At 53.7% G+C, this 24,320-nt stretch overlaps 3 protein-coding genes across 5 annotated transcripts; 2 read left to right on the top strand and 1 right to left on the bottom strand.

Annotated features, from left to right (window-relative positions):
* The first annotated feature begins 290 nt into the window (after positions 1-290).
* Positions 291-4,003, top strand: FIS1 (fission, mitochondrial 1). The gene is made up of 5 exons (XM_030872098.2): positions 291-449; positions 1,302-1,434; positions 2,785-2,861; positions 3,249-3,354; positions 3,690-4,003. Exons 1-5 carry the CDS (start codon positions 405-407, stop codon positions 3,785-3,787), a joined length of 459 nt encoding a protein of 152 aa, XP_030727958.1. The 5' UTR covers positions 291-404; the 3' UTR covers positions 3,788-4,003.
* A 966-nt stretch (positions 4,004-4,969) lies between these two features.
* On the bottom strand, positions 4,970-24,259 carry ZNHIT1 (zinc finger HIT-type containing 1). 3 transcript variants are annotated; one of them, XR_009558966.2, is made up of 8 exons: positions 23,607-24,259; positions 16,673-16,843; positions 16,144-16,223; positions 15,850-16,019; positions 15,536-15,755; positions 12,356-12,416; positions 9,317-9,430; positions 4,977-6,291 (listed from the first exon to the last, which is right to left on the bottom strand). XR_009558966.2 is itself a non-coding variant. In XM_030872102.3 (5 exons), the coding sequence occupies exons 1-5, from the start codon at positions 23,626-23,628 to the stop codon at positions 15,734-15,736; spliced, it is 465 nt and encodes a 154-aa protein (XP_030727962.1). In that variant the 5' UTR covers positions 23,629-24,259; the 3' UTR covers positions 15,524-15,733. The 3 variants fall into 3 exon arrangements, 1 of the variants encoding a protein (XP_030727962.1); XR_009558965.2 differs by having other exon boundaries at positions 4,970-9,430; XM_030872102.3 differs by lacking the exons at positions 4,977-6,291; positions 9,317-9,430; positions 12,356-12,416 and having other exon boundaries at positions 15,524-15,755.
* CLDN15 (claudin 15) lies at positions 5,829-11,143 on the top strand. The gene is made up of 5 exons (XM_030872099.2): positions 5,829-6,274; positions 9,007-9,171; positions 10,180-10,261; positions 10,352-10,468; positions 10,550-11,143. Exons 1-5 carry the CDS (start codon positions 6,058-6,060, stop codon positions 10,674-10,676), a joined length of 708 nt encoding a protein of 235 aa, XP_030727959.1. The 5' UTR covers positions 5,829-6,057; the 3' UTR covers positions 10,677-11,143.
* Positions 24,260-24,320: the final 61 nt, after the last annotated feature.

Below are 24,320 nucleotides of genomic sequence, written 5' to 3'. Positions count from 1 at the left end.
GTTCCCCACCTTCTCTTTTCGCTGTTTTCAGTCTGGGGGCTAACCACCAAGACATAGTCTCAGAGTTTAGTGAGGCAGCCTCCGTACACGGAGGCACACGCAGGGTACCCGGGAAGACGGGCTTGAAGACACGTCCGGCACCGGGTGCGGCCTGCGAGCCGTAGGCGAACGAGAAGGACCTGTTGGAGCATGCGCATCAGTGATCCCCCGCTGCCCCGCGGCGGCGGCGCGGGGGACGGGGTGGGGGCGGGCTCGCGGCGGCTACGTGAAGCGATTGGCTCTGCGCAGCGGAGGGCGATCCCGCTTCCGCCGGGCGCCGGAAGTAACTCTCCGCCCCGGTCAGTGGGCCATGGAGAAGGTGGCACAGTAGCGTCTGAGTTGTGAGCATTGCGGGGCCGGCGGCCATGGAGGCCGTGCTGAACGAGTTGGTGTCTGTGGAGGACCTACTGGTGAGGCCCGGCCCTAAGGGAGGGAAAAGGAAGATTCGGAAGGGCGGGCCCTGAGGAGAGCCCGGGTAGGGGCCAAACCCTCTTCCCAGCATCAGCTTTGCCTAGGGAAGTCGAACTACGACTCCCGGCAGCCCCTGCAGCGTCCGGCTCCTGCCCAGAGGTTCCAGTTTGCCCCGAAGGCTAATGGGAGATGTAGTTTCCTGCGCCACCACGCCTCAGCCTGGGGGCCTGGAGTTTGACGGGTGCTGAGTGCATGCAGGAGCTAGGAGGTCAGGGTGCGGGCACCCGATTTTCAGTGCTCCTAAAGTGGCAGGGGGAACACAATGACCACCTTAAACTTTCATATATTAGTCACAGTCCGGCACGGTGCTAATGACCTTTCAGGGGAGATCTCAATCTTTGTAGCTCTGGTAGGAGGTAGGCACTATTTTTATTCCCGTTTTTCAGATAAGAAAGGGTCCAGATCGGCAGGGTGGGGATGGGAGAAGCAGTCTCCAACGAGGGACTGCGTGGGCTGTTGTTGAGCAGTTCTGACAGCGTGTTTACTGTTCAGCCTTTCGGGGTCAGCTGCTCCGGGAGCGGTGCCTGGAGCCGCCAGCAGGTGGCATCTCCAGTCGGTACCACTAGGGGGAGGGAAGCAGAAGGGGGCCAAGACAGCCCGCCACTAAGAACCAGAATGCCTGGGTCCCAGAGATGGAGATGGCAGAACCTGGGGTACCACACCCCAAGACCCGCAAGGGAAATGTGGCAGAGGGGAAGATGCAGAGTAACGGGGAAAGGGACACCCAGGTCCTGCTACAGTGTGGCTTGCTCCCTTCACCTCTAAATGACTCCTCTCCTCTCCTATGGCAGAAGTTTGAAAAGAAATTTCAGTCTGAGAAGGCAGCAGGCTCAGTGTCCAAGAGCACGCAGTTTGAATATGCCTGGTGCCTGGTGCGAAGCAAATACAACGATGACATCCGTAAAGGCCTTGCTCTGCTGGAGGGTGAGGTGCTAGGCTGGCTCCCCAGCTCTCCCCTTCCCAACTGCCATCGTCCTCAACCACTGTTGGCCTGGCTCACTCCCTCCATCTCAAGTTCGGGGATCCTTTTTCAGCATGGGACCTCACAGTGCAGTCACCTCACAGTTATTTACCAGTAAACGCACTGTAACATAAGGGCTATACTTAGCCTGACTTCCACTGTACTTTTGGCTTGCCAGCTCATCGATGATGGTTTTGCCAGACAGAGTCATAGCATGTCAGTCCCCACTGGACTTTGGTGATCTGGTAGTCTAGACGTAAGGAAAGTGACTTGTCTCGGGTCACACAGCTGGTTGATTTATGGCTGAATTGGGACTAGAAGCTCCTGCTTGTGTGTCCCAGTCCCATGCTCTTTGCCCCCCACCCCCACCGTGTTGCTTATTTAGCAGCTTTTGTTGAAAACCTTTTGGGGGGGGTGGGTGTGGAAGAAGTACAGAAGACGGTTCCCAAAACCTGTGAGCACATGGTGCTTTTATGATCAGAATCCTATTTGCTGCTGGTTTTGGATGGGTCACCATTTTTCAGAGGCCACAATACTTGACCTTTAAATTCCTCTGTACCCCCTTTCTCTTGGTCAAGTAATGGTGTATAAGCAAGCACTGTACTAGCCAAGGATGCCTGTTGCAAATCCATAAAAGTAAGACTCTTCCTTAATGCAAATCATCTCCGCCTCCATTTGTCTATTTCTCAGGTTTCCTCTACAGCAGGGCACAGCTGTAGAATTGGTCTCTAAACATTGCCAGTCTAGTTGAGGAGACAGTACAGACACTTGGGAAGATGTGTAAACACCTGCAAAACCACTTAGCAGCAAATTCTAATGCAGAGTACAACTGAACACATGAGCCTCTGGGAAGTCACTGAACTAAGAGTCAGGTGGGGTCTTTCAGGGAGGGGTGACTGAAGGTGAGTTTGGAGCTGTTTTTTTAAAGGGGGAAGGAGCGCAAACTGATTTTGAACACAATTCTGTCAGCAAGCTGCTGCAGTTAAAATACACAGCAGATGCCACAGCTGAGTAGAGATGCCTTTTGGCTTCTCTGGTGCCTTGATTTCCTTTCAGTTCACTTGGATGAACCAAAGTTGACTGTAGTGTTGATACCGGGGTGTGGATACTGGGGCATTGGGGCAGCTGGGGTTCATGCTGCCCCAGAGCTCTGGCTGGGAAGCCCGGAGTGACCGGAGCCGAAATGGAGGCTCAGGACAGTGACTTTCTCCCAGGATCTTATAGGTATTCAGGGAGTGGAGGGGGTCTCTGGGACACAGGCACTAGGAAGGGAGAGAAGGGGTTTTTACCCTCTTCCCTCCCCCCCTCCCTAGAGCTGCTGCCCAAAGGGAGCAAAGAGGAGCAGCGGGATTATGTCTTCTACCTGGCTGTGGGCAACTACCGGCTCAAGGTAAGGCGGAGAGCTCCTTCAGCCCTTCCACCCCCCCTAGCTGGCCGAGCTCCCTCTCGTCTCTCTCTCCCACGTCACAGAGGTGCAGGGTGATAGCAGGATGCTGAGGGAAGGTGAGAGACAGAGGATCCGATGCCGAGGGTGTGGGGAGCAGTGTGACGTCAGCAGTGGGGTGCAGCCCCAAGCCTTGGGCTGTTATCTCCCTTGGCTTATCAACCCCACACAGTTGGGGTGGTTTGTGGACTCTACTCCACTGGGTGGGGCTGGAGGGAGGGAGGGGGTGGAGGTAGAGGGAAGAGCCCTGGGGCCAGCGGAGGGAAGGCCCTTCTGATGGGTAGGAGGAGGGATAGAATTCTGAGGGGGGTGTGTCATTCTCCCTGAGTGTAGGAATATGAAAAAGCCCTAAAGTATGTGCGAGGGCTGCTGCAGACAGAGCCGCAGAACAACCAGGCCAAGGAACTGGAACAGCTCATCGACAAGGCCATGAAGAAAGGTGAAGGCCGTCCTCTCTGCCCTTCTCCCTCCGTCTCTGTCCACTCCCCACCCTCGTGTCTCCCTGGCCCCCAGCATCCCCAGGTGCCTCTCAACTGTTAAGTCCTCCTCCTTCCCTCGTGCCTGGGCCCTCTGGTCTCTCTTCAGATGGTGCCTTCCAAGCAGTTCCTCTCCAAACCCCCTTCTTTCTCCATCCCTCAGGGGTCCCTCACCCCATGACTCCAGATATAGAGGCACATCCTCTGTTGAGGAGCGGTGGGCAGCAAGATGGTGGCCGAGGTCCCTGCGGGGACTAGGTTTTTGGACTCGTGACGGTCTCCCTTTTCCTCTCCCCAGATGGTCTAGTGGGCATGGCCATTGTTGGAGGCATGGCTCTGGGCGTGGCGGGACTGGCTGGACTCATCGGACTTGCTGTATCCAAGTCCAAATCCTGAACGAGACAGCGTCTCTGCCTCTGCCTGGGGACAGACACGTGGAGCCCATGGAGGACACTGGAAGAGAGGCCCACCCATCCTCACCATCCCTTTCTTCTTCTGCACCTGTCACTGTCCTCTGTGACCTTCAACCTCCTCTCCCCTGGGACCTGTCCCCTAGCCCCAAATCATGTGTTTTGGGATGAGTGTAAATAAAATTGGGCTTTGGCTTGGGAACCTCTGTGTCTGTGTTGAGGAAGGGGCAGGTTCTGTTGGGCCCAGGGGTGGGGGTCATGCATGGGCCTTCCCTCTCTGTGCCCTCCTACTCCTGCCCCCCAGGCTGGTGTGGGGTTCTCCTTTGTCCGCTGAGCTGCCCAGCCCCTACACGCTTCCTCTCCGCCCCCCCCCACCCCGCCCAGCCCAGCCCAGCCCAGCCACGTCCTTGAGCAGTGGCAGGCAGCATAGGGGCGTGCCCTTTGCCCGGATGTAGAATCCTGAGAAAAAGCAGTGACCAGAGGCGGAAAGGGCAGAGCTGAAGGGACACCATCTCCTCTGACCCACTCAGCTGCCTCTCAGCGTGTGGAGTTTTCCACACCAGGGGGGCCCCCACTCAGTTTCCTCCAAAACCTCCACCCTTCCCTCCCTTTGTCTTCCTGCGCCCTCCCCTTCCTCCCCCCGATCCCACTCCTTAGAGGAGAGGGGCCACTGGTTGGGGGAAGGAAATGGGCATTTGGCGTGGAGTCGGCAGAGGTCTTGGGAGAGGTCAGGAACCCAGGACATCCCAGTTGCAGAAGGAAGGTCGGGACCCAGTCCCCACACAGCCTGCTTTGCCCAACACCCGGCCGGTGCCAGGCTCAGCACGGGCCTGCCTTGCTTCACTGCATTGCTTCACTGCATACTTCTCGTTCCTCAGCCCAGCTTGGGGGGGATTGGGGCGGAGGCGCCCGGGGGAGCACAGAGGAGCCTGACACGGGGAGGAGGGGATGGGGGACTACACCTCAGCGCAGTGATGCCCATGTGACCGCCTGGGTGTAGGACGGGCCCCTTGGACTGAGCCCCAGCCTCACTTGCCAGAAGAGAACCAGAGCTGCCCCAGCCGTGGCCTTGGGGCAGGAACTGAGACCATCTGTGCCGGGCCAGGTGCTCAGCCTCGGTTTGGGGTGGGGACCCAGAGGTTTCTAATCTCTCATAATTAATAGAGCTGGTGACAGTTCTGATAACTCTTTGCTTTTTAGTTTATCAGAGGATCACGTCCCGGGCTTGTGATTTAGGCCCCTTAGCAGCAAGATCAAGCTTCTTGCCGAGAGTCAAAGATCATCCCGACAAGGGGGGAACTTCAAGTTCGGGAAGTTGAAGTTTGGGGGAAAGCAACCTCCTTTGGCCTCACCCTGGCCCTTGGGCGCCCAGACCCAGGGCATTCACCAAGTGTCGAGTATCGAGCGATTCATACTTGCGGGGAGCTTTGATCTGTAGTCACGATTCTTGTGAAGTGAGAAGTAGTAGTTCTAGTTCACAGAATCAGAAACAAGCTCAAGGGGCTCAAACTTCATGCCCACATCCCTTTGGTAAATGATGGACCTGGTTTGAATCCAGGTTGGTTGGATTCCAGAGCCATGGGTTTCTCCCAGATTCCCCATCCCCTTTTCGACCTTCATCTTCCTTGGAGACTCAACGCCTCAAGCCCTAGCTCTTTGAGTTTCCTGAATTGTTCTCACCAACATTCAGAGAGGGTGGCTCCGCTCCCTTGGCCCTTCCCCACTGAAAGGTGCAGGGGACCTGCCTGTGGTCAGTCTCCGTCTCTGTCTCTTGTCCCTCTTACTCCATTCTCTGGCCCCCGATTAAAGCTGAGTCAGAGGCGGATGCTTCCCCTCGGCTCCCAGTGCCTCCCGTGGGAACCCTTCCTTGGCGGCATCCGTTAGTCCCTCCCCGGTAAGTCCTCTCCCCACACCCTCGTGGGGCGGGGAGCCCAGGGCAGCCCAGAGACGTGGGGGAGGGGTGGACTTTTGGCCCGTTTCGTTTATTCCGTCCATCTCCTCTTCAACAGCTGCCGTGCACTCTTGTCTCACTCCTCTGACCGACCTGCAGGGAAGCGGAGAGACCCAGAGAGAGGGAAGAGACCAACCAGAGACAGACCTGGGCCAAGGAAGAGGCAGAGGCTGCAGGCTGCCTCCCTCTCTCTCCCCAGCCTGCCTTAACCGCCGTCCTTAGCCAAAGCCCCTTCAAGTTCCCCTGGGGCTCAGCCCCTCCCCTTCTCTGGGGCCCCAGGCTCCCCCCGGGGCCTGTGTCCCACCATGTCGGTGGCTGTGGAGATCTTCGGCTTCTTCATCGCAGCCCTGGGGCTGCTGATGCTAGGGGTGACCCTGACACACAGCAGCTGGCGAGTGTCCACCGTGCACGGGAACGTCATCACCACCAGCACCATCTTCGAGAACCTCTGGTACAGCTGTGCCACCGACTCCCTTGGAGTCTACAACTGCTGGGAGTTTCCGTCCATGCTGGCCCTCTCTGGTACGGGGTGGGGAGAGCTGAGGGGAGCAGAGGGAGGCGGGAGGTTGGAGAGACCCCGGCAAGGGTGGGTGCTGCCTGCGGTCTGACCTTGGGCGCCATACAGATACGGGAGGCCCAATCCAGCTGGGAGACCTGAGTTCCTGAAGCCGGGAGTGCCGGGGGCAGCCCTCTGGAACTGCAGTGGAGGCCTCACCACACGTGGCCCCCTGCTCTGACTTGACCCTGTCTTTGTGGCTACAAGTGCAGGCACTGGGGCCAGAGTGCCGGCTTCAGCACCTGCCTTTGACTAGCTCTGTGCCCCAGGCAGGTGACAAAATGAGCTGCATTTGACCCATCTGTAAGATTACGGTCATAATGGCACTGGTTCACCGGGTGGTCGTGAGGATTATATGCGATAAAATGCGCAAAATGTTAATGTGATGTGAGCATCTATATTCGCTCAATCAAATTCAGCATTTCAGTTTCAGGGTGGGAGTGCTGGGGCTCGTGGGGTGAAGAGGAAACCTCATCTTGGATTCTTGGGGGGTGAGATACTTAAAAGTCTCCGTAGCTTCGCCAGGCTTCCACTGGAGCATTGGTCTCACCTCCATGGTGAGTTCTAAAGGACTGTTTTAAAGGGAGTCCTCTTGCACATCTCAGTGTCCACTGTAAGCAGGGGTGTGTGTGTGTATGTGCTTGGGGTTCTTGGGTCAACGTACTTTTTTGAGCTTCTTGGCGGGCTGGAGCCTACAGCTCTTTTGGCCCAGAAAGTTCCTCCGTGGTGGCTGAAGCATCGTCCTGCTCCCTGCTCACCTATGAGTAGCACCCACATTGTCCCCCAGGAGTCCTTCAGTCGGCCCCTCGCCAGGCCAAGAGGGGATGACAAGAAGCCCTGTGCAGTGCAGCTCCCGTGCCCTCACTGGGTGCTCACGAGGCGTCATGCTTTTCCAGGCCCCCTGCTGCAGGGGCCAGGTGGTAGGGGAAAGAGCCGAGGTCAGCATGCCACGAAATCGCCCCCGTGTATGTCAAAGGTGCTCTGAGCCGTTAGGGAGTCCAGGTGGGTCTCTCGTGCCCCCACTATTACCAGAATCTCCTGAGGCAGCTACAGGGGCTTCATGCTCTCATCCCATCCAGGATGCCCGCCACCCCCCCCCGAAAAAAGCCCTCTGTAAAAGTTGAGTACAGTCTGGGCCAGACACCCAGAACGCTGGGTGGCCAGAACAAACATTGGCGGCAGCCACTCAGCAGCCCTGGCCACCCCCTGACTTACCCCTCAACCACACCACGGTGTAAGGAGGGGCCCCAACTTGGGCTGCTGCTTGAAACCTCTCGTGAGTGTGCACGAAAGACAATGAAAGACAGGGGTGCGAGGGTGTGCTGAGCGGGAGGGCAGAGAGCGCAGCTGCCCAGGCTGAGGTTCCAGGCATTGTGCCGCACGCTTCACATGCGCCATTTCAGTGCTGATAACAGCCCCGCTGTTGGCAGTGTTAGTAACCTCATCTTCCAGAAGCTGGAAGACTGCAAGGTGTCCTGCCCAGAGCCACACAGGTGGTAGGGGGGCTGGAATCCAGACTCGTGTGTATCACGAGCCCGCTGATACTTCCTTCCCAGGCTGGTTCTGGTCCTGGGAAGGTTCCTATCAATTATTCACCTCGCAGCCACCCAGCCCATGCTCTTATGGGCCCTTCAATAATCTCTCTTTGTCTACGAGAGCTACCTGAGGATCCGGAGCTGGTCTGCCCCAGGTGGGGATGGCTGGATGGATGGATGGGGAGAAGGTGGGAACTCCGGAAGGAGCGGCTGGGAATAAGAAAATGCTCCCAGAGAACTCTGTCGCTCTTCCCTGCTCCCCAACTCTGGGCCGCTTCACATCCTCCTGGCAGGGACCCAGCCTTTCCCCTTCAACACAGGTGGCACTGCCCCACCCGGTAAAGGGGTGCAAGGTTCTTGGGAGTGCTTGGCAACTATCAAAGACAGAGAAGGAGGAAGGGGGGGCCAGAAAGGGAGCAGCCTTCTTCTTGGAGTTTGAGAAAGGGGAAACAGGCACTGAAAGCATGTGCGCTAGACTGACCTGGATTGGTCCTAGGCCCAGGTATCCCACGTTCCAGATAAGAAACTGCCCTTTACCCAGTGACCCATAGGTCACTGCTGCCCCCTATCGGTCACTCCAGGAAGAGGCTCAGTTCAGGATGTCGGGCACTGCGCTGGGCACTAAATGGGACCTAGTAGATGTGGGGAGACGGAGGGGGTGCTTGGGTGCAGTGTCTGTAATACCCAGCAGAGCACGGCGGTTCTCAACCAGGGGTGATTTTTTGACGATGTCTAAACATTTTGATTGTCCTGTTTGGGGGGATTGCTACTGGTGCCTAGTGGGCAGAGGCCAAGGATGCTGCTAAACGTCCTACAATGCAGAGAATGCCCCCAGAACAAAGCATTATCCGGCCAAAGCGTCAGTGGCGCCAAGGAGAAGCCCTGTAATGGAGGTAGAGGCGAAGTGCGCCTACGCAGGCGGGAGGGTCAGGCGGCGCTGAGCCTCGTTGGCACTGAGGTGAGCTCCTGGGATGGAGGGGCGTGTGACCCCTCGGCCTGACCCCTTAGTCTGCATGGGGCCTGAAGGACAGGGAGAGGACTTGAGGGCTTTTAGGGACTGAGGCCTGAGCAGATTGTATAAGGGGCTGCCTGTCGTAGCCGGGAGAGCAGATGGAGGGGAAGGGGCCGGCTCCGGGACCCATGGCTGTGTCCCACCTCCCTAGGGTACATCCAGGCCTGCCGCGCGCTCATGATCACCGCCATCTTTCTGGGCTTCCTGGGCCTCTTCCTAGGCATGGTGGGGCTGCGCTGCACGAACATTGGGGATCTGGAGCCCTCCAGGAAAACCAAGCTGGCGGCCACCGCAGGGGCCCTAAACATACTGGCTGGTAATTGGGGGCAAGTGATGGGGGGACGCTGTGCCGTGGTGGGGGTGGGGTGGCCCGTGGCCCAGACTGCAGGGTTGCCTCACCTTCCCCTTTGCATTGACACCTGCCCTCTCTCCCAGCTCACCCCACTCTCACCCATACTCACCAGATCCCTTGGTTACAAATCAGTCCATCAGCAATGTTTCTTGAGCCCGCACTAGGAGCCAGGCAGTGGGAGGGACTCCAAAGGTGAGAGTTTCTGCCCTCCAGAGCTTACAGCCTGGATGGGAAGACCAGAGTTAGGACATGCGTGCGCGCGCGCGCGCGCACACACACACACACACACACACACACACACGCTGTACAGAATAACAGTACCATGTGAGTCACCATCCCTTTTCAATTTGCAAAACATTTCTGCACACATCAGCTCACAACAAGCCTGTGAGGCAGGGCAGGTCTTGTCCTGTTCTCCAGATGTGGAAACAGGCTCAGAAAGGCCAGGTGGCTTGCTGGAAGACAAGCCCCAGGGGGCGGCCAGGCTGGACCTATTGTCCGGGGGCCCGGCTGGCTTCAGGCCTTCATGCACCGAGCGGTGAAGACCTGGCACAGCGCTGAGGGCTCTAGGAGGCCAAGGAAAGGGGGGTCAGGGCAGGCAGGGCTGATGGGGAAGACTGCTTGGGCTTTTGAGGATGGGGAGGACTTGGATGAGCAGATTCCCAGCGAGGAAACTGTGGTCCAGGCGCTAGAGGTAGGAATGCCAGGGCAGATCGGGGATAAACAGGGGGAAGAGGGGCTGAGGAGCAGAGTGGAGACCACAGGAGAGGTGGGCTGCGGTAGGGTCCTGGGGGCTGGATCGAGCAGCCTGCAGTTGACGTAGGAAACATAGGAAACGGAAGAGTCATGAGCTGGAGAGGGGAAACGAAAGGGATCCAGTGAAACTTGCTCTTGGACTTGAAGCCCACGTCCTGCTCTCCGGGCCGCCCTTCCTCCACAGGGCCTAGTGCGGTTCTCCTCTCTCTCCCCCAGGTGTCTGTGGGATTGTGACCATCTCCTGGTACGCCTTCCACATCACCCGGGACTTTTTCGACCCCTTGTACCCCGGAACCAAGTGAGTGTGGGAGCCCCACCCACGGGGGTAGTGGGTGGGCCTCTGCCCCACCCTGAGCTAGCACCACCTGCTCATCGTCCTTGTCCCCAGGTACGAGCTGGGCCCCGCCCTCTACCTGGGCTGGAGCGCCTCCCTGCTCGCCATCCTGGGTGGCATCTGCCTCTTCTCCAACTGCTGCGGCTCTCGGAACCAGGACCAAGGCGCCAGGTAAGGGAGGGCGTGCCGCGAGGGGCGGGGCGCGGGGCGAGGGCTGCATCTCCCTCTGACCCGGGTTCTCTCCCCTGCCAGCATCCGGCTTCCGTACAAGGCCCCGGCAATGCCCGCCAAAAGCCTCGCTGCCCGCCTGCCCACCTCGGCCTCGGATGAAGAAGGCGACAGCAGCTTTGGCAAGTACGGGAAAAACGCTTACGTGTAGGTGGCCTGGCCTGTGGACCCCATTCCCTTCCCACTGCCCCCAGTGGAGAGGGGTCCCCGTAAACCCGGGGCTGCAGGCGCAGGACCCTGCTCGCGGTAACAAGCTCAGGGCCAAGCCACGCTTCAGGCTCCGCCCCGTGCCCGGAAGCCGCGCCCAGCTCTGACCTCAGGCTCCGCCTTCCCTGTTGGAGCTCCGCCCTGGTCACGCCTCTTTCGTCTGGCCCCCTGGATCCTCTCAGGCCAAGAACAAGCTTCCTCAGAACTCACCTCTGGCCCCTGAGGCTGGACCCCTCTTAACCTTCTGAGTCTGGGTTCTGGGCCGTTAAGGGGGCGGAGGCGTCCCCGAGTGTTTGTGGTCTGTATAAATACTTGCATAAATAAATTTGTATTGCGAACTGTTCAGGGGTTGAAGGTGTCATGAGGCAGCTGGCCCAGCAAGGGACCCTGGGTGCCGCCTCAGTTCCTGGACCCCAGGCTGTCACCTGTTCTCCTCTCCATCGCCTTTGGACTGTCCCATCCAGCAGAAGAGGCGAGGAGTGGCAGGTGATTTCTAGACTGTGGCACTGTCACAACTACCGATAAGGGCCATCAAGGAGCAGAGAAGGAATATCCAGCTCTAGGAACCGGAATAGCAGAGATACCCTCTGGCCAGACCTTTCTCACAGCTGTACAAGGAGACAGTTGGTCTAGAGCAGAGTTTCTTTACCTGGGCCTGAGAGTGGATATCAGAAACTGACAAGCCCTTTGAAACTGTGTCAAATCAACCAGGCCTGGTGCAAGTACAGTTTTCTGAGGACGGTTCAATAACTTCCAGAGGGACTTCCCTGGTGACGCAGTTAAGAATCCGCCTGCTAATGCAGGGGACACGGGTTCAAGCCACGGTCCGGGAAGATCCCACATGCCGTGGAGCAGCTAAGCCTGTGCACCACAACTACTAAGCCTGCGCTCTACAGCCCACGAGCCACAACTACTGAAGCCCGCGTGCCTAGAGCCCGTGCTCCACAACAAGAGAAGCCACCGCAATGAGAAGCCCGCGCACCACAATGAAGAGTAGCCCCCGCTCGCCGCAACTAGAGAAAGCCCGTGCCCAGCAACAAAGACCCAACTCAGCCAAAAATAAATAAATAAATAAATAAATTTAAAAAAAAATAACTTCCAGGGCTTCCCTGGTGGCACAGTGGTTGAGAGTCCGCCTGCCGATGCAGGGGACATGGGTTCGTGCCCCGGTCCGGGAAGATCCCACATGCCGTGGAGCGGCTGGGCCCGTGAGCCATGGCCGCTGAGCCTGTGCGTCCGGAGCCTGTGCTCCGCAATGGGAGAGGCCACAACAGTGAGAGGCCCGCGTACCGAAAAAAAACCACAAAAAACAAACAAAAAAAACACAATAAAATAAGGCACAAATGAACTATCTATAAAACAGAAACAGACTCATAGACACATGTACCGTTTTCAACACTATTTTCTTCTTTGCTAGAAGCTACAGCAGCAAGACCGGGGCCCTGCCCTCAGAGAACTCACAGGCTGGGAGCAAACAGAAATGCAGACAGCTAGTTACCATGTAATAGGCAAGGTGCTAAGGCTACTCCAGGAATCTTCCAGTTTTTGAGGAACTAGCTATGAGAAACTCAGCAACAAACTGCTTTAGGTCTTGGGCAATGATGTCAACAGCTGAGTACTTACCAGACGCCAGGCACTGGGCTTGGTACGGTCTCATTTAATCCTCACAATTTCTGGGAGGTGGCTGTAACAGAGTCAAAGAGGCAAAGTGACCTGTCCAAGCTAGTAATAATTGGTAGTACAGTAATTAGTAAGTAGTGGGCCCAAGGTCTGAGACTGAAGACCCAAATGGCCTGTTTCCCAGAATCCCTGGCTCTCCAAACTAATCCATGTCAATTATTATTATTAATAATATTTTAGTTAGTTAGTTAGTTAGTTGTGCCAGGTCTTAGTTGCGGCAAGTGGGCTCCTTAGTTGCAGCTCATGGGCTCCTTAGTTGCAGCACATGGGCTCCTTAGTTGCGGCACATGGGCTCCTTAGTTGTGGCATGCAAACTCCTAGTTGTGGCATGCATGTGGGATCTAGTTCCCTAACCAGGGACTGAACCCAGGCCCCCTGCGTTGGGAGTGCAGAGTCTTAACCACCGCACCACGAGGGAAGTCCCTAATCCTTGTCAATTAAATTTAAAGCTCATTGAGGTCTTTAGGTGGGAGCGCCCCAGTCTTCAGCCTTCCAGATCCTAGCATTAACCTCTTCTGCCCCTGCGGGCCCAGGAAGGGTCTGTGCTGCCCTACCACATGACACTGGATCTAGAAGCTTCTAGCCTCTAGAAGCTTTGGCATAGTGTAGATTCCCCAAAGACCAAGGTGTTTCCCAAGGTGGGGACCAAGTCTCCACTAGTACACAGGAGCTGGCAAAAATTGCTCAAGGTTTCCCTTGAGGAGTTAAGGTTTCAAATGGGGTTCTGGAGATCTTTCCTAGAGAAGTTCAATGAATGACTTGGGGACCCAATCAGCATCAGAGCATCAGGAGCCCCTGGGGTCTGGCTCTGTCCTATCAAGGTCAGTGGGGGAAGACTGAGTGTGTCACTGAGTAGACAAATCTTACAGCAAGCAGAACCTCTGTGATTCTTTTTATAGCAACAAAATAGGAAACAAAGTCAGTAAATTTAGGAAATAAACCAAAGAGATTGTGCTGACTCAGTGGAAATCTGACAGGAATTCCGACGCAGGTGATCACAGTGCAGCACAGAAGGTGTTTCTCAGCCCAGAAATGGCCTTTTTTTTTTTTGGCCATGCCTGTGGCTTGTGGGATCTTAGTTCCCCAACCAGGGATCGAACCCAGGGCCCCGGCAGCAAAAGCACCGAGTCCTAACCATGGGACCACCAGGGAATTCTATTTACTTTCTTGACGATACTTCTCGGTGGAGAGAAAAATAGAAAGGTTAGGATCTAGGAAAGTTTCCCTTCCTGAGAGCAAGATAATTAATCTAGGCCAAGAGTTCGCAGCCAGCAGACTGAATTCCTGATGTCCCAGTTACTATTGCTGTATAACCAACCATCTCAAGGCTCCAAGGCATAAACCATTTTATTATACACAGAGATTCTGCAAGTCAGGAATTTAGACAGGACACAGCAGAGACAGCCAGTGTCTGCTCCACGATGTTGAGGACACGGCTAGGAAGACTCAAATGGTTGAGGGTAACTTGATGTCTGGGGGTTGGAATCATCAGGAAGCATCTTCACTCCTATGATGGAAGCCTGGGCTGGGATGGCTTGAAGGCTTGGCTCAGCCGGACCCGTCAATGGGAGGACCTGCACGTGGCCTCTGGGTGTAGCTGGGCTTCCTCACAGCATGGCAGCTTCAGGATGGTTGTGTTTCTTACATGGTAGCTGAAGGCTCCCAAAGCAAGTGTCCTGGGGACAAGGCAGAAGCTGCACTGCCTTCTACCACCTTGCCTTGAGTGTCATGTGATCACTCTTCTACCACTTTCTACTGGTCCAAGCACTCATAAGCCTGCCCAGATCCCAGGGGAAGGGGACCAAGCACCACCTTTTGATGAAAGGATAGTAAAAAATTTTACAGCCATTTTTCAAAACCACCACACTGAGGACTGTCTCTAAACCCTGTCCTCACCACCACTGAACACGAAGATGTCACCAACACCACTTGCCCAACCAAGTCTCCAGAGGAAGGGCAGGAAGCTCCTCAGGAAGACACTGGGAATATTTGGGCCAACCCCAAGGAAGTCCCCAGTAGTGGGGAGAAGAGCCTAAGACGTTCCTTAACGCCAACTTGGCTGGATCTCATTAATATCTTACTGAAGTAATTTGTGCAACAAATATTTCCTAAGCACCTGGTTGGCTATGTTGCAACAGGGTACGGGGCCTTAAGACAGCAACTCCAAGGCACTTAAGAGCTCACAGCTTGCAATCCACTTAGAGAAGGTGTGGGTGTAAGAAGCTCTAATAGCACAGAAGTTACAGCACCCAGGGCCACCGAGAACAGGGGCCTCTATACCGTGAACTTCCTGACGCTTCCCAGAAACTTCTGGGTTCTCTCTGCTGCTAATAATTTCACACACCACAGCCCCTGGTAAGAGGGGCTTCCTAAGGACAAGTGCTGCCTCAGACAGGCAGCACCAAGAATGAGGTCCCAGTCTCTCCCATCTGGTTAAGAACCAGAGGACAAAGACAGTGCTGGTGCCTTCTGTGGCGCCTTCTATACCCCCATCCCCACCCCTCCCCTCACTCCACTTCCCCATAACCAGTCCTGGGAGCCAGCGGTACTCAAAAGATACCCGGAGGAACTATAGAAACAAAATTTAAAAAAAAAAAAAAAACAACTAAATCAATAACCCAAATAGTGACATAAAGCAGCCAAGGGGCTTCCCTGGTGGCGCAGTGGTTGAGAGTCCGCCTGCCGATGCAGGGGACACAGGTTCAATCCCTGGTCCGGGAAGATCCCACAGGCTGCAGAGCAACTAAGCCCGTGCGCCACAACTACTGAGCCTGCGCTCTAGAGCCCGTGCTCTGCAATAAGAGAAGCCACCGCAACGAAGAATAACCCCTGCTCACTGCAACTAGAGAAAGCCGGTGCACAGCAATGAAGACCCAACGCGGCCATAAATAAATAAATAAATACATTTATACATATAAAGAAAAGAAAGAAGCAGCCAAGAAATGCAAAGACCTGGGGGTGGCAGGAGAATGGGACAAAATCTCTCACGGTCAGGGACCATGAGGGGCAGACAGCGGGAGTAGGAAAAGACACAGAGCAGTGAGTTCGAGAGACAGGAGACCCATCAGCCTCACCCCCAAAACCCCACAGGACCACACAGGCAGGCTCCTCCTCGCACAAGACCTTTTATTACAACAGCGCTCTGAGGGCTCGGCCCACTGCCCTGCCACAGTCCCTGGGAGCAAGACTGGTCTTCCCTGGAGGACAGGACACGAGCTTCGTTGGGCTCCTCTCTTGGTCCAGGGGGAGCGCCTTTCCTTTCGGTGATGCCCTCTCCGAGGCCAGGTGATGCAAGGCCTTCCTCTCTGCGGACGCCTAGGGTCATACAGTCCACTTCAGGCACCTGCAAGGCAGAGGAGGCCCAGGATGAGCAGAGGGTCCAGGAGGCTGTGGGGGGAGGAGGGGGAGGGTGTGGACCCGGGGGAGGCCCCTCTCACCTGGTCTCCTGGTGGGTGCCCAGGCAGCGCACAGTACAGTACCGGGCGCCACAGCTGACACAGGTGTAGGGGGAGGGGAAGCCACAGACAGCACAGAAGGGGCGCTGGGGCCGGGATGGGGGTCCTGCACAGGCCGTCAGGTAGTTGGGGCCCTCAGCCACACTCAGGTTCTGCAGAGACAAGGGGGCTGGCCCTGTGACCCCTCTGTCCCCTTGCAGGAACACCTGCCGGGGCCAAGGATGTCTGCAGGTGCATCCCTGCCCTGTGGGGTCCTCCCCAGCCAGCTCCTCTCACCTGCTCCTCCAGCAAGGCCTGAAAGTTTTTTCGGAAGCGAAGTTTAAAATGATCACCTCGAGTTTTCTTCTTTTTCTTTCCTAGAGGTCAAGAGCAATGAGTTACTTGGCACGTGCCAAGGAAGACACTGGTTCTTTGCTTCACCGTTCCGATCCCCCATGTCCATTCATTGCCCAGGTGCCCACCTGGGTTCTAAGCCGGCCTCTCTCTACCACCCTTCCCTGCCCCCCACTTCTCCAAGCCAAGCCTTCCTCCATCTCCACCCTCCCTATATCTAGAGCTTTGTGTCCGAGCTCAAGGGATCTCAGAGCTCATCAGCTCCCGCTTCTTCATTCTATTGATACATACAGGAAAGGAAACTGAAGCACAGAAAGGGAGAGCAGCTGGCTCAAAGGAGCCAGAGGAGCTCCTGGATCACCCATCCCCCAGCCTGATGTCCTTACAAACCCTGACCAGGGCAGGCTCTTCCCTCCTCCTGCAGCCTTGTCTCCTGGCACCTGGCCCCCGCTTCCTCCTCCACCCGACTCACCAGTGTCTGCATCATCATCAAACTGAGGCAGCCGCTTGCCGAGCTGGGGGAGCCCTGCGTGGGGGTCGTCCTGGAAGTTGTCATTCTCCAAGGCCTCCAGCTGCCTGTTTATGCGGCGTTGCCGGGCCGCCCGGTCCAGCACCCGCCGCTGTCCAGGGTCCTGGGAGCGAACTAGATGGGATGGGGCCAGAAGAGTTATGGGGTCAGAGAAGAGAGAAGCTGGGGCAGCCTTGGCTCTGGGCCGTGTGTGGAAGACTTCCAGGGGTTGGGGAGGCACAGCTCTCTGATCTCATCCTAGTCCCCCAGCCCTTGGCCCCTGTATCTTCTCCCAATATATCACCCAGTCTGGCTGCTTCCTTCCCAGCTACCTAAGGCTGCCGTTTCAGTCACTCATGCCTGTTTTCTTTTTAAAAAAATATTTATTTATTTACTTATTTATTTATTCGCCTGCGCTGGGTCTTAGTTGCGGCACGCAGGATCTTCATTGTTGCATGTGGGACCTTTAGTTGTGGCATGCGGGATTCTTAGTTGCGGCATGTGAACTCTTAGTTAAGGCATGCAGCATCCAGTTCCCTGACCAGGGAACGAACCTGGGCGCCCTGAACTGGGAGCATGGACTCTTAGCCACTGGACCACCAGGTAAGTCCCCATTCATGCCTGTTTTCTATCCTTTTGGCCCCAGCCTTTCCTCCCAATCCCAGACCCAGCCAATGAAATGCCTCCTGGAGACCTCTCACTGCTGGCCGAAATCACACAACCATGGTGACGGAGACCACAGTACACTCGGGGCTTCCAGGCTCCACTGGGACCTTGATGCACTCAGACTTCACACTCAGCAATCTCATTTCCCACCTAAAAGGAACTGAGCCACCATGGAGAGATGCTCAACCATCAGCCTACCCTCAATCATAACTGCATGGGTACCCCCGTCCCTCCATTCCAAGTGGATGCACCCCCAGGTCCCACTGCTAAACCCAAACCCTCTACCTCTAGCTCGAGTCCTCCCTGACTCTTGCATCTTCAACCCGTCCCACTCAACTGGTACTTTCCCCTCCATAGAAAAACCTGATCAACTCTCACGTGTCTATCCAACTTCATACCTACTCTGCTTTGAGAGCGCAGTCCATGGTAAGTCTTATTTCCTTACCTCCCATCCACTCCTAACCAACCCCTGGCAAACCAACTTCCATTCAATGGGAACCACTCACACTCAGGACACCAGTGACCATCTAGGGCCAAATCCGGTGTGTTTGCTTGAGCTCTCCATAGCCTGAGACTGTGTCTATATGTCACATTTTAGTAATTCTTGCAATATTTCACACGTTTTCATTATTATTATCTTCGTTATGGTGATCCGTGACCAGTGATCTTTGATGTTACTATTGTAATTGTTTTCGGGCATCACAAATTGCGCCCATACAAGACGGCAAACTTGACTGATAAATGTGTGTGTGTTCTGACTGCTCTGGCAGTCGGCTGACCCAAGTCTCTCTCCCTGTCCTCGGGCTTCCCGATTCCCTGAGACCCAACAATATTGAAATCAGGCCAATTAATAACCTTACAGTGGCCTCTAAGTGTTCAAGTGAAAGGAAGAGCTACATGTCTCTCACTTTAAATCAAAAGCTAGAAATGATTATGCTTAGTGAGGAAGGCATGTCAGAAGCTGAGACAGGCCAAAAGCTAGGCCTCTTGCACCAAACAGCTAAGTTGTGAATGCAAAGGAAAAGTTCTTGAAGAAAATTAAAAGTGCTAGTTCAGTCAACACCTGAATGACAAGGAAGCAAAACAGCCTTACTGCTCATATGGAGAAAGATTTAGTGGTCTGGATAGAAGATCAAACCAGCCACAACATTCCCTTAATCCAAAGCCTAATACAGAGCAAGGCCCTAACTCTCTTCAATTCTACAAGGGCTGAGAGAGGTGAGGAAGCAGCAGAAACAAAGTGTGAAGCGAGCAGAGGTTGGTTCATGAGGTTTGAGGAAAGAAGCCAGGGACTTCCCGGGTGGCGGAGTGGTTAAGAATCCACCTGCCAATGCAGGGGACATGGGTTCGATCCCTGGTCCGGGAAGATCCCACATGCCGCGGAGCAACTAAGCTCGTGCGCCGCAACTACTGAGCTTGCGCTCTAGAGCCCACGAGCCACAACTACTGAGCCTGCGCGCTACAACTACTGAAGCCCGTGTGCCTAGAGCCCGTGCTCCGCAATAAGAGAAGCCACCTCAATGAGAAGCCCACGCACCGCGATGAAGAGTAGCCCCCACTCGCTGTAACCAGAGAAAGCCCGTGCGCAGCAACAAAGACCCAACGCAGCCAAAAATAAATAAATAAATAAGTAAATTTATTTAAAAAAAAAAATTTTTTTTTTAAATAGGAAAGAAGCCGTCTCCATAACATAAAAGTGCAAGTTGAAGCAGCAAGTGCTGAGGTAGAGGGACTTCCCTGGCGTCCTGTGGCTAAGACTCCACACTCCCAATGCAGGGAGCCTGGGTTCGATCCCTGGGCAGGGAACTAGATCCCACATGCTGCAACTAAGAGTTCGCATGCCGCAATTAAAGACCCGGCACAGCCAAATAAATAAATAAATATATTTTTTTAAAGTGCTGTTGTAGAAGCTACAGTAAGTTATTCAGAAGCTCTAACTAAGGGAATTCCCTGGTGGTCCAGTGGTTAGGACTGTGCGCTTTCACTGCTGTGGGCCCGGGTTCGATCCCTGACTGAGGAACTAAGATCCCGCAAGCTGCGCAGCACAGCCAAAAAAAAAAAAAAAAAAATCAGAAGATCTACCTAAGATAATTAATGAAGGTGGCAACACTAAACAACAGACTTCCAATGTAGACAAAACTGCCTTCTATTAGAAGAAGCCATCCAGGACTTTCATAGCTCGAGAGGAGAAGTCAATGCCTGGCTTCAAAGCTTCAAGGGATAGGATGACTCTCTTGTTAGGGGCTAAAGCAGCTAGCTGGTAACTTTAAGTTGAAGCCAATGCTCACTTACCCTTCTGAACATCCTAGGGCCCTTAAGAATTAGGCTAGATCTATTCTGCCTGTGCTCTATAAATGGAAAAACAAAGCCTGGATGGCAGCACATTTGTTTACAACATAGTTTACCGAATATTTGAAGTCCATTGTTGATACCTACTTCTCAGAAAAAAAAGATACTTTTCAAAATATTACTGTTCATGGACAATGCACTTGCTCACCCAAGAGCTCTAATGGAGATGTACAACAAGATCAATGTTGTTTTCACGCCTGCTAACACAATATCCATTCTACAGCCCATGGATTAAGAAGTAATTTTGACTTTCAAGTCTTATTATCTAAGAAATATATTTCATAAGGCTATAGCTGCCATAGATAATGATTCCTCTGATGGAGCTGGGCAGAGTCAATTGAAAACCTTCTGGAAAGGATTCACCATTCCAGATGACATGAAGAACATTTGTGATTCATGGGAAGAGGTCAAAATGTCAACATTAACAGGAGTTTGGAAGAAGTTGATTCCGACCCTCATGGATGACTTTGAGGGATTCAAGACTTCAGTGGAAGTAACTGCAGATGTGGTGGAAACAGCAAGAGAACTATAATTAGAAGGGGAGCCTGAAGATGTGACTGAATTGCTGAAATCTCATGATAAAACTCATGGATGAGGAGTTGCTTCTTCTGGATGAGCCAAGAAAGTGGTTTCTTTTTTTTTTTTTTTTTGCAGTACGCGGGCCTCTCACCGCTGCGGCCTCTCCCACTGCAGAGCACAGGCTCCAGACGCGCAGGCTCAGCGGCCATGACTCACGGGCCTAGCCGCTCCGCGGACTAGGGGCACGAACCCATGTCCCCTGCATCGGCAGGCGGACTCTCAACCACTGCACCACCAGGGAAGCCCAAGAAAGATAAGATTAGATTTTATCTTGAGATAAAATCTACTCGTGGTGAAGATGTGTGAGGATTGTTGAAACAACAACAAATGATTCACAGTATCGCATAACAGGGAATTCCCTGGCAGTCCAGGGGTTAGGACTATGAGCTCCCATTGCAGTGGGCCAGGGTTCAATCCCTAGCTGAGGAACTAAGATTCTGCAAGCTGTGTGGGGACAGACGGAAGGAAGGGAGGGAGGGAGGGAGGAGAAAGAAAGGGAAAGGAAAGGAAAGGAAAAAACAAAGACTTTTAAAAAATAGAATATTATATAACTTAGTTGATAAAGCAGTGACAGGCTGAGAGGATTGATTCCAATTTTGAAAGAAGTTCTACTCTGGGTAAAACGCTATCAAACAGCATTGCAGGCTACAGAGAAAACCTTCACGAAAGGAAGAGTCAATCAATGTGACAAACGTCACTGCTGTCTTACTTTAAGCGACTGCCACAGCCACCCCAGCCTTCAGTAACCATCACCCTGATCAGTCAGCAGCCATCCACACTGAGGCAAGACCCTCCACCAGCAAAAGAAGTTACAACGCGCTGAAGTCTCACACGATGGCTAGCATTTCTTAGCAATAAAGTACTTTTAAATTAAGGCATGTACATTTTTAAAAGACATAATGCTATTGCACACTTAACTGACTATAACGTAAAAATAAAAAAGATTTCTTTTGGCCGCGCCGAGCAGCATGTGGAATCTTAGTTCCCCGACCAGGGATTGAACCCGTGCCCCCTGCAGTGGAAGCGTGCAGTCTTAACCGCCGGATAGCCAGGGAAGTCCCTAAACATAATTTTTATATGCACTGGGAAATAAAAAAATTTGTGACTCACTTTATTGCGATATTTGCTTTATTGCAGTGGTTTAGAACCAAACCTGCATATCTCTGAGATCTGCCTGTACTAAGCTCTTTGCATAAATGGAATTCTTTAATCTTTACGTCAACCTTATGAAATAGGTATCATTATCATCCCCAGTTTACTGGAGTTCAGAGGTTAAGAAACCTGTCCAAAGTTTACACAGCTATTAATAAGCACCTGGGTCAGAATTCAAACCCAGAACTGCCCAGCATCAAAAAAGATCCTCTTCAGCGCTGTACTATACTGCCTCCCTTCCAAGTACCAGGCGGTTCTGGGAATACAACCAGAGCTTACAGTCAGGTGGGGAATATAAATGATCAAATAAACAAGCACAGTACAGGATAGTACATGCTAGGACAGGGAAGTACAAAGTACTACAAAGCACATGACAGAAACACATAACCGGGGCTTGGGGTAGTCAGTCAGGAAGATTTTCCAGAGGAAAGAATAGAAGTTAGCCTGATTGGGATGGGGGTGGGGTGTCTTAGGCCTTGGTACCAGCATGAGGGAAGGCCTGGATGAAAGACTGCAGTGCCTTCAATAAATTTTTTAAAGTTCTGTATGGCTGGTACATAAAGTATGTGTGTGTGGGGGGGGATGGGGATATGAAGTTAGGCAGACCATTAAGAATCTTACCTTTAAGTATCTAAAGGAATTTGGCTTTGGGACTTCCCTGGTGGTCCACTGGATAAGACTCCGAGCTCCCAATGCAGGGAGCCCGCGTTCGATCCCTGGTCAGGGAACTAGATCCCACATGCATGCTGCAACTAAGAGTTCACATGCCACAACTAAGGGGCCCGCCTGCTGCAACTAAGACCCAGCGCAACCAAATAAATTAAAACATTAAAAAAATAATAAAATAAAGGAATTTGGATTTGGGGATTTTATGGTGAGGGTGATGGCGATCCAGTGAGGGGTTTAAAGATGACATGACTGTATTTATTACAAGTCAATCTGGCAGAGTGTTCTGACCCTCATCTCTTTTTATCTGGATTCCTCAACAGCTTCCTAACTGGCCTTCCAATCTCTGAACCTGCACTACACAATAGAGCAGCCACTAGTCACATGAGGCTACTGAAATTTACATGTAGATTAATTAAGATGTAATTAATTGGGCTTCCCTGGTGGCGCAGCGGTTGAGAGTCCGCCTGCCAATGCAGGGGATACGGGTTCGTGCCCGGACCCGTGAGCCATGGTAGCTGGGCCTGCGCGTCCGGAGCCTGTGCTCCACAATGGGAGAGGCCACAGCAGTGAGAGGCCCGCGTACCACAAAAAAAAAAAAAAAAAAAAAAAAAAAAAATGTAATTAATTAAGATACATAAAATTTTAAATTCAGTTTCTCAATCTTGCCACATTTCAAGCGCTCAATAGCCACATGTGGCTACTGGCTGCCATACTGAATAGTGCTGATTAAGAACATTCCCATCATCCCAGAAATTTCTATTGGACGGCGCAGCTCTAGTCGCTCCAATCCATCCTCCGCATTGAAGCTGAACTCCCTTTCTAAGAGATAAATTTGTCTGGGTCACTCCCCTGCCTTAAAAGACCTTGATGGCTCTCCACCGCCCTCTCCAGAGAGTTCAAACTCTTCAGCAGTGTATACAGTGCCTTTCAAGGGTACCTTTTCCTAGCCTTCCAGCCTCTCTCCTCTGCAAGCCCCAGAACTGTGAACTTGGCTTCCTAAGCGATTTGCTTTTTCTTGCTCTCCTACCTTGGCAGGTGCGGTTCCCGCTGCAGGGAAGGAGTCCCCACGCACCTGCACTGAGCGAAACTGTGACTTTCAGGACTCAATCCAAGCGTTTTCCTTCCCTCCAGTCCCCTCCTTCCCAGAAGCTGGGTTGGATGCCACTCCTCCCCAAGCCCAGGCACGCTGCATCCCTCTACCATAGCACGTATCACTCTGAAATGCCGTGGTAAGTCTGCGCGTCTGCCCAGCTCCCGGAAAGCCAGTTCTTGGATGCTAAGGATATTTTTTTCTTTCTCCATCCCCAGGGCCCGGCTTGCAGCAGGCATGAAGAAAACGTGAACGGATGGTTTGGGGGTCTGCCCCGACGTCAGGACCCGAGGTCCTGGGTAGGAATTTAAGACTAATAACTGGTTGAGGGAATCCTAGGCCAGATTCGATTTTAGAGGAGGATAGGGGGCCAAGAGCCAGGGGCTCACATACCCGAAGTTTTCTTCTCCACCATTTTCACAACACAGCCGCCAGCTGAGCCTACTGCGCACGCGTTCTAAATCACGCGCTGTGGTTGGGTCATCACGACTTCCTGTGGCGCGTGCCCCTACGCGTGCGCAGTGTAATCCACCGCTTTGACTACGTAATGTTTCCTTAGAGACCAGAAAGCTTTCCGCCATATTTTATACGGGCAAAACTACTTCCGACCTCGGTGTAGTTGTGTATTTTGCGGGACCCTCGAAATGGGTCATTTTAAAGAGATGTTGCCAGTGATCTTTCAAGAAACGTCATTTTCCTTGGGTCTGTCTGAAGATACAGTCATCACAAAGGCATCCCATGGAGCTTCTCCCCTGGGCAGTGAAGATGATGGGCCGGAGTACCAAAGAACTTGGCTTCAGTGGGCAATCCCAGAGGTCCCCGGTGACCCTCTGCCTAAACCTCAACCCCCAGATCCCTTGGGGCCGCAGACTCCTCGGCCTTCTCCCTTCCTGCCGTCAAACCCGCTCCGCGCGTCCCCACCGCCTCTTTCTGAGTCTTCCGCCCGGCTGCTCGAGGCAGGGTTGTGGCAAAGACCCGCCTCCGCATCCCGCCGGACCCGCAAGGGGTCACTTCCCCTCTCCGCGTTTCACTTTCCTGAAGTGTTAGGCGCTGTGGGCCGGGCTGGCTCTAAAAGACCTCGGCTCGGGATCGCCAGCCCTAGTCCCC

The sequence above is a fragment of the Globicephala melas genome, chromosome 15 (assembly GCF_963455315.2).
Source record: "Globicephala melas chromosome 15, mGloMel1.2, whole genome shotgun sequence".
Taxonomy (NCBI): Eukaryota; Metazoa; Chordata; class Mammalia; order Artiodactyla; family Delphinidae; genus Globicephala; species Globicephala melas.
Note: the sequence above shows the minus strand (reverse complement) of the source record. Positions and strands in the feature narration are given on the sequence as shown.

Bases quoted from the DNA above. Each gene is read 5' to 3' on its own strand.
- FIS1 (XM_030872098.2), top strand. From the start codon at position 405: ATGGAGGCCGTGCTGAACGAGTTGGTGTCTGTGGAGGACCTACTG. The intron at 1,435-2,784 runs GTGAGGTGCTAG...CCCCCTCCCTAG, and splicing joins AGGCCTTGCTCTGCTGGAGG to AGCTGCTGCCCAAAGGGAGC. The intron at 3,355-3,689 runs GTGAAGGCCGTC...TCCTCTCCCCAG, and splicing joins CGACAAGGCCATGAAGAAAG to ATGGTCTAGTGGGCATGGCC.
- CLDN15 (XM_030872099.2), top strand. From the start codon at position 6,058: ATGTCGGTGGCTGTGGAGATCTTCGGCTTCTTCATCGCAGCCCTGGGG. The intron at 9,172-10,179 runs GTAATTGGGGGC...TCTCTCCCCCAG, and splicing joins GGCCCTAAACATACTGGCTG to GTGTCTGTGGGATTGTGACC. The intron at 10,469-10,549 runs GTAAGGGAGGGC...CTCCCCTGCCAG, and splicing joins AACCAGGACCAAGGCGCCAG to CATCCGGCTTCCGTACAAGG.
- ZNHIT1 (XM_030872102.3), bottom strand. From the start codon at position 23,628: ATGGTGGAGAAGAAAACTTCGG. The intron at 16,844-23,606 runs GTATGTGAGCCC...CATCCCATCTAG, and splicing joins GGTGGAGAAGAAAACTTCGG to TTCGCTCCCAGGACCCTGGA. The intron at 15,756-15,849 runs GTGAGAGGGGCC...TCTGCCTTGCAG, and splicing joins GGCACCCACCAGGAGACCAG to GTGCCTGAAGTGGACTGTAT.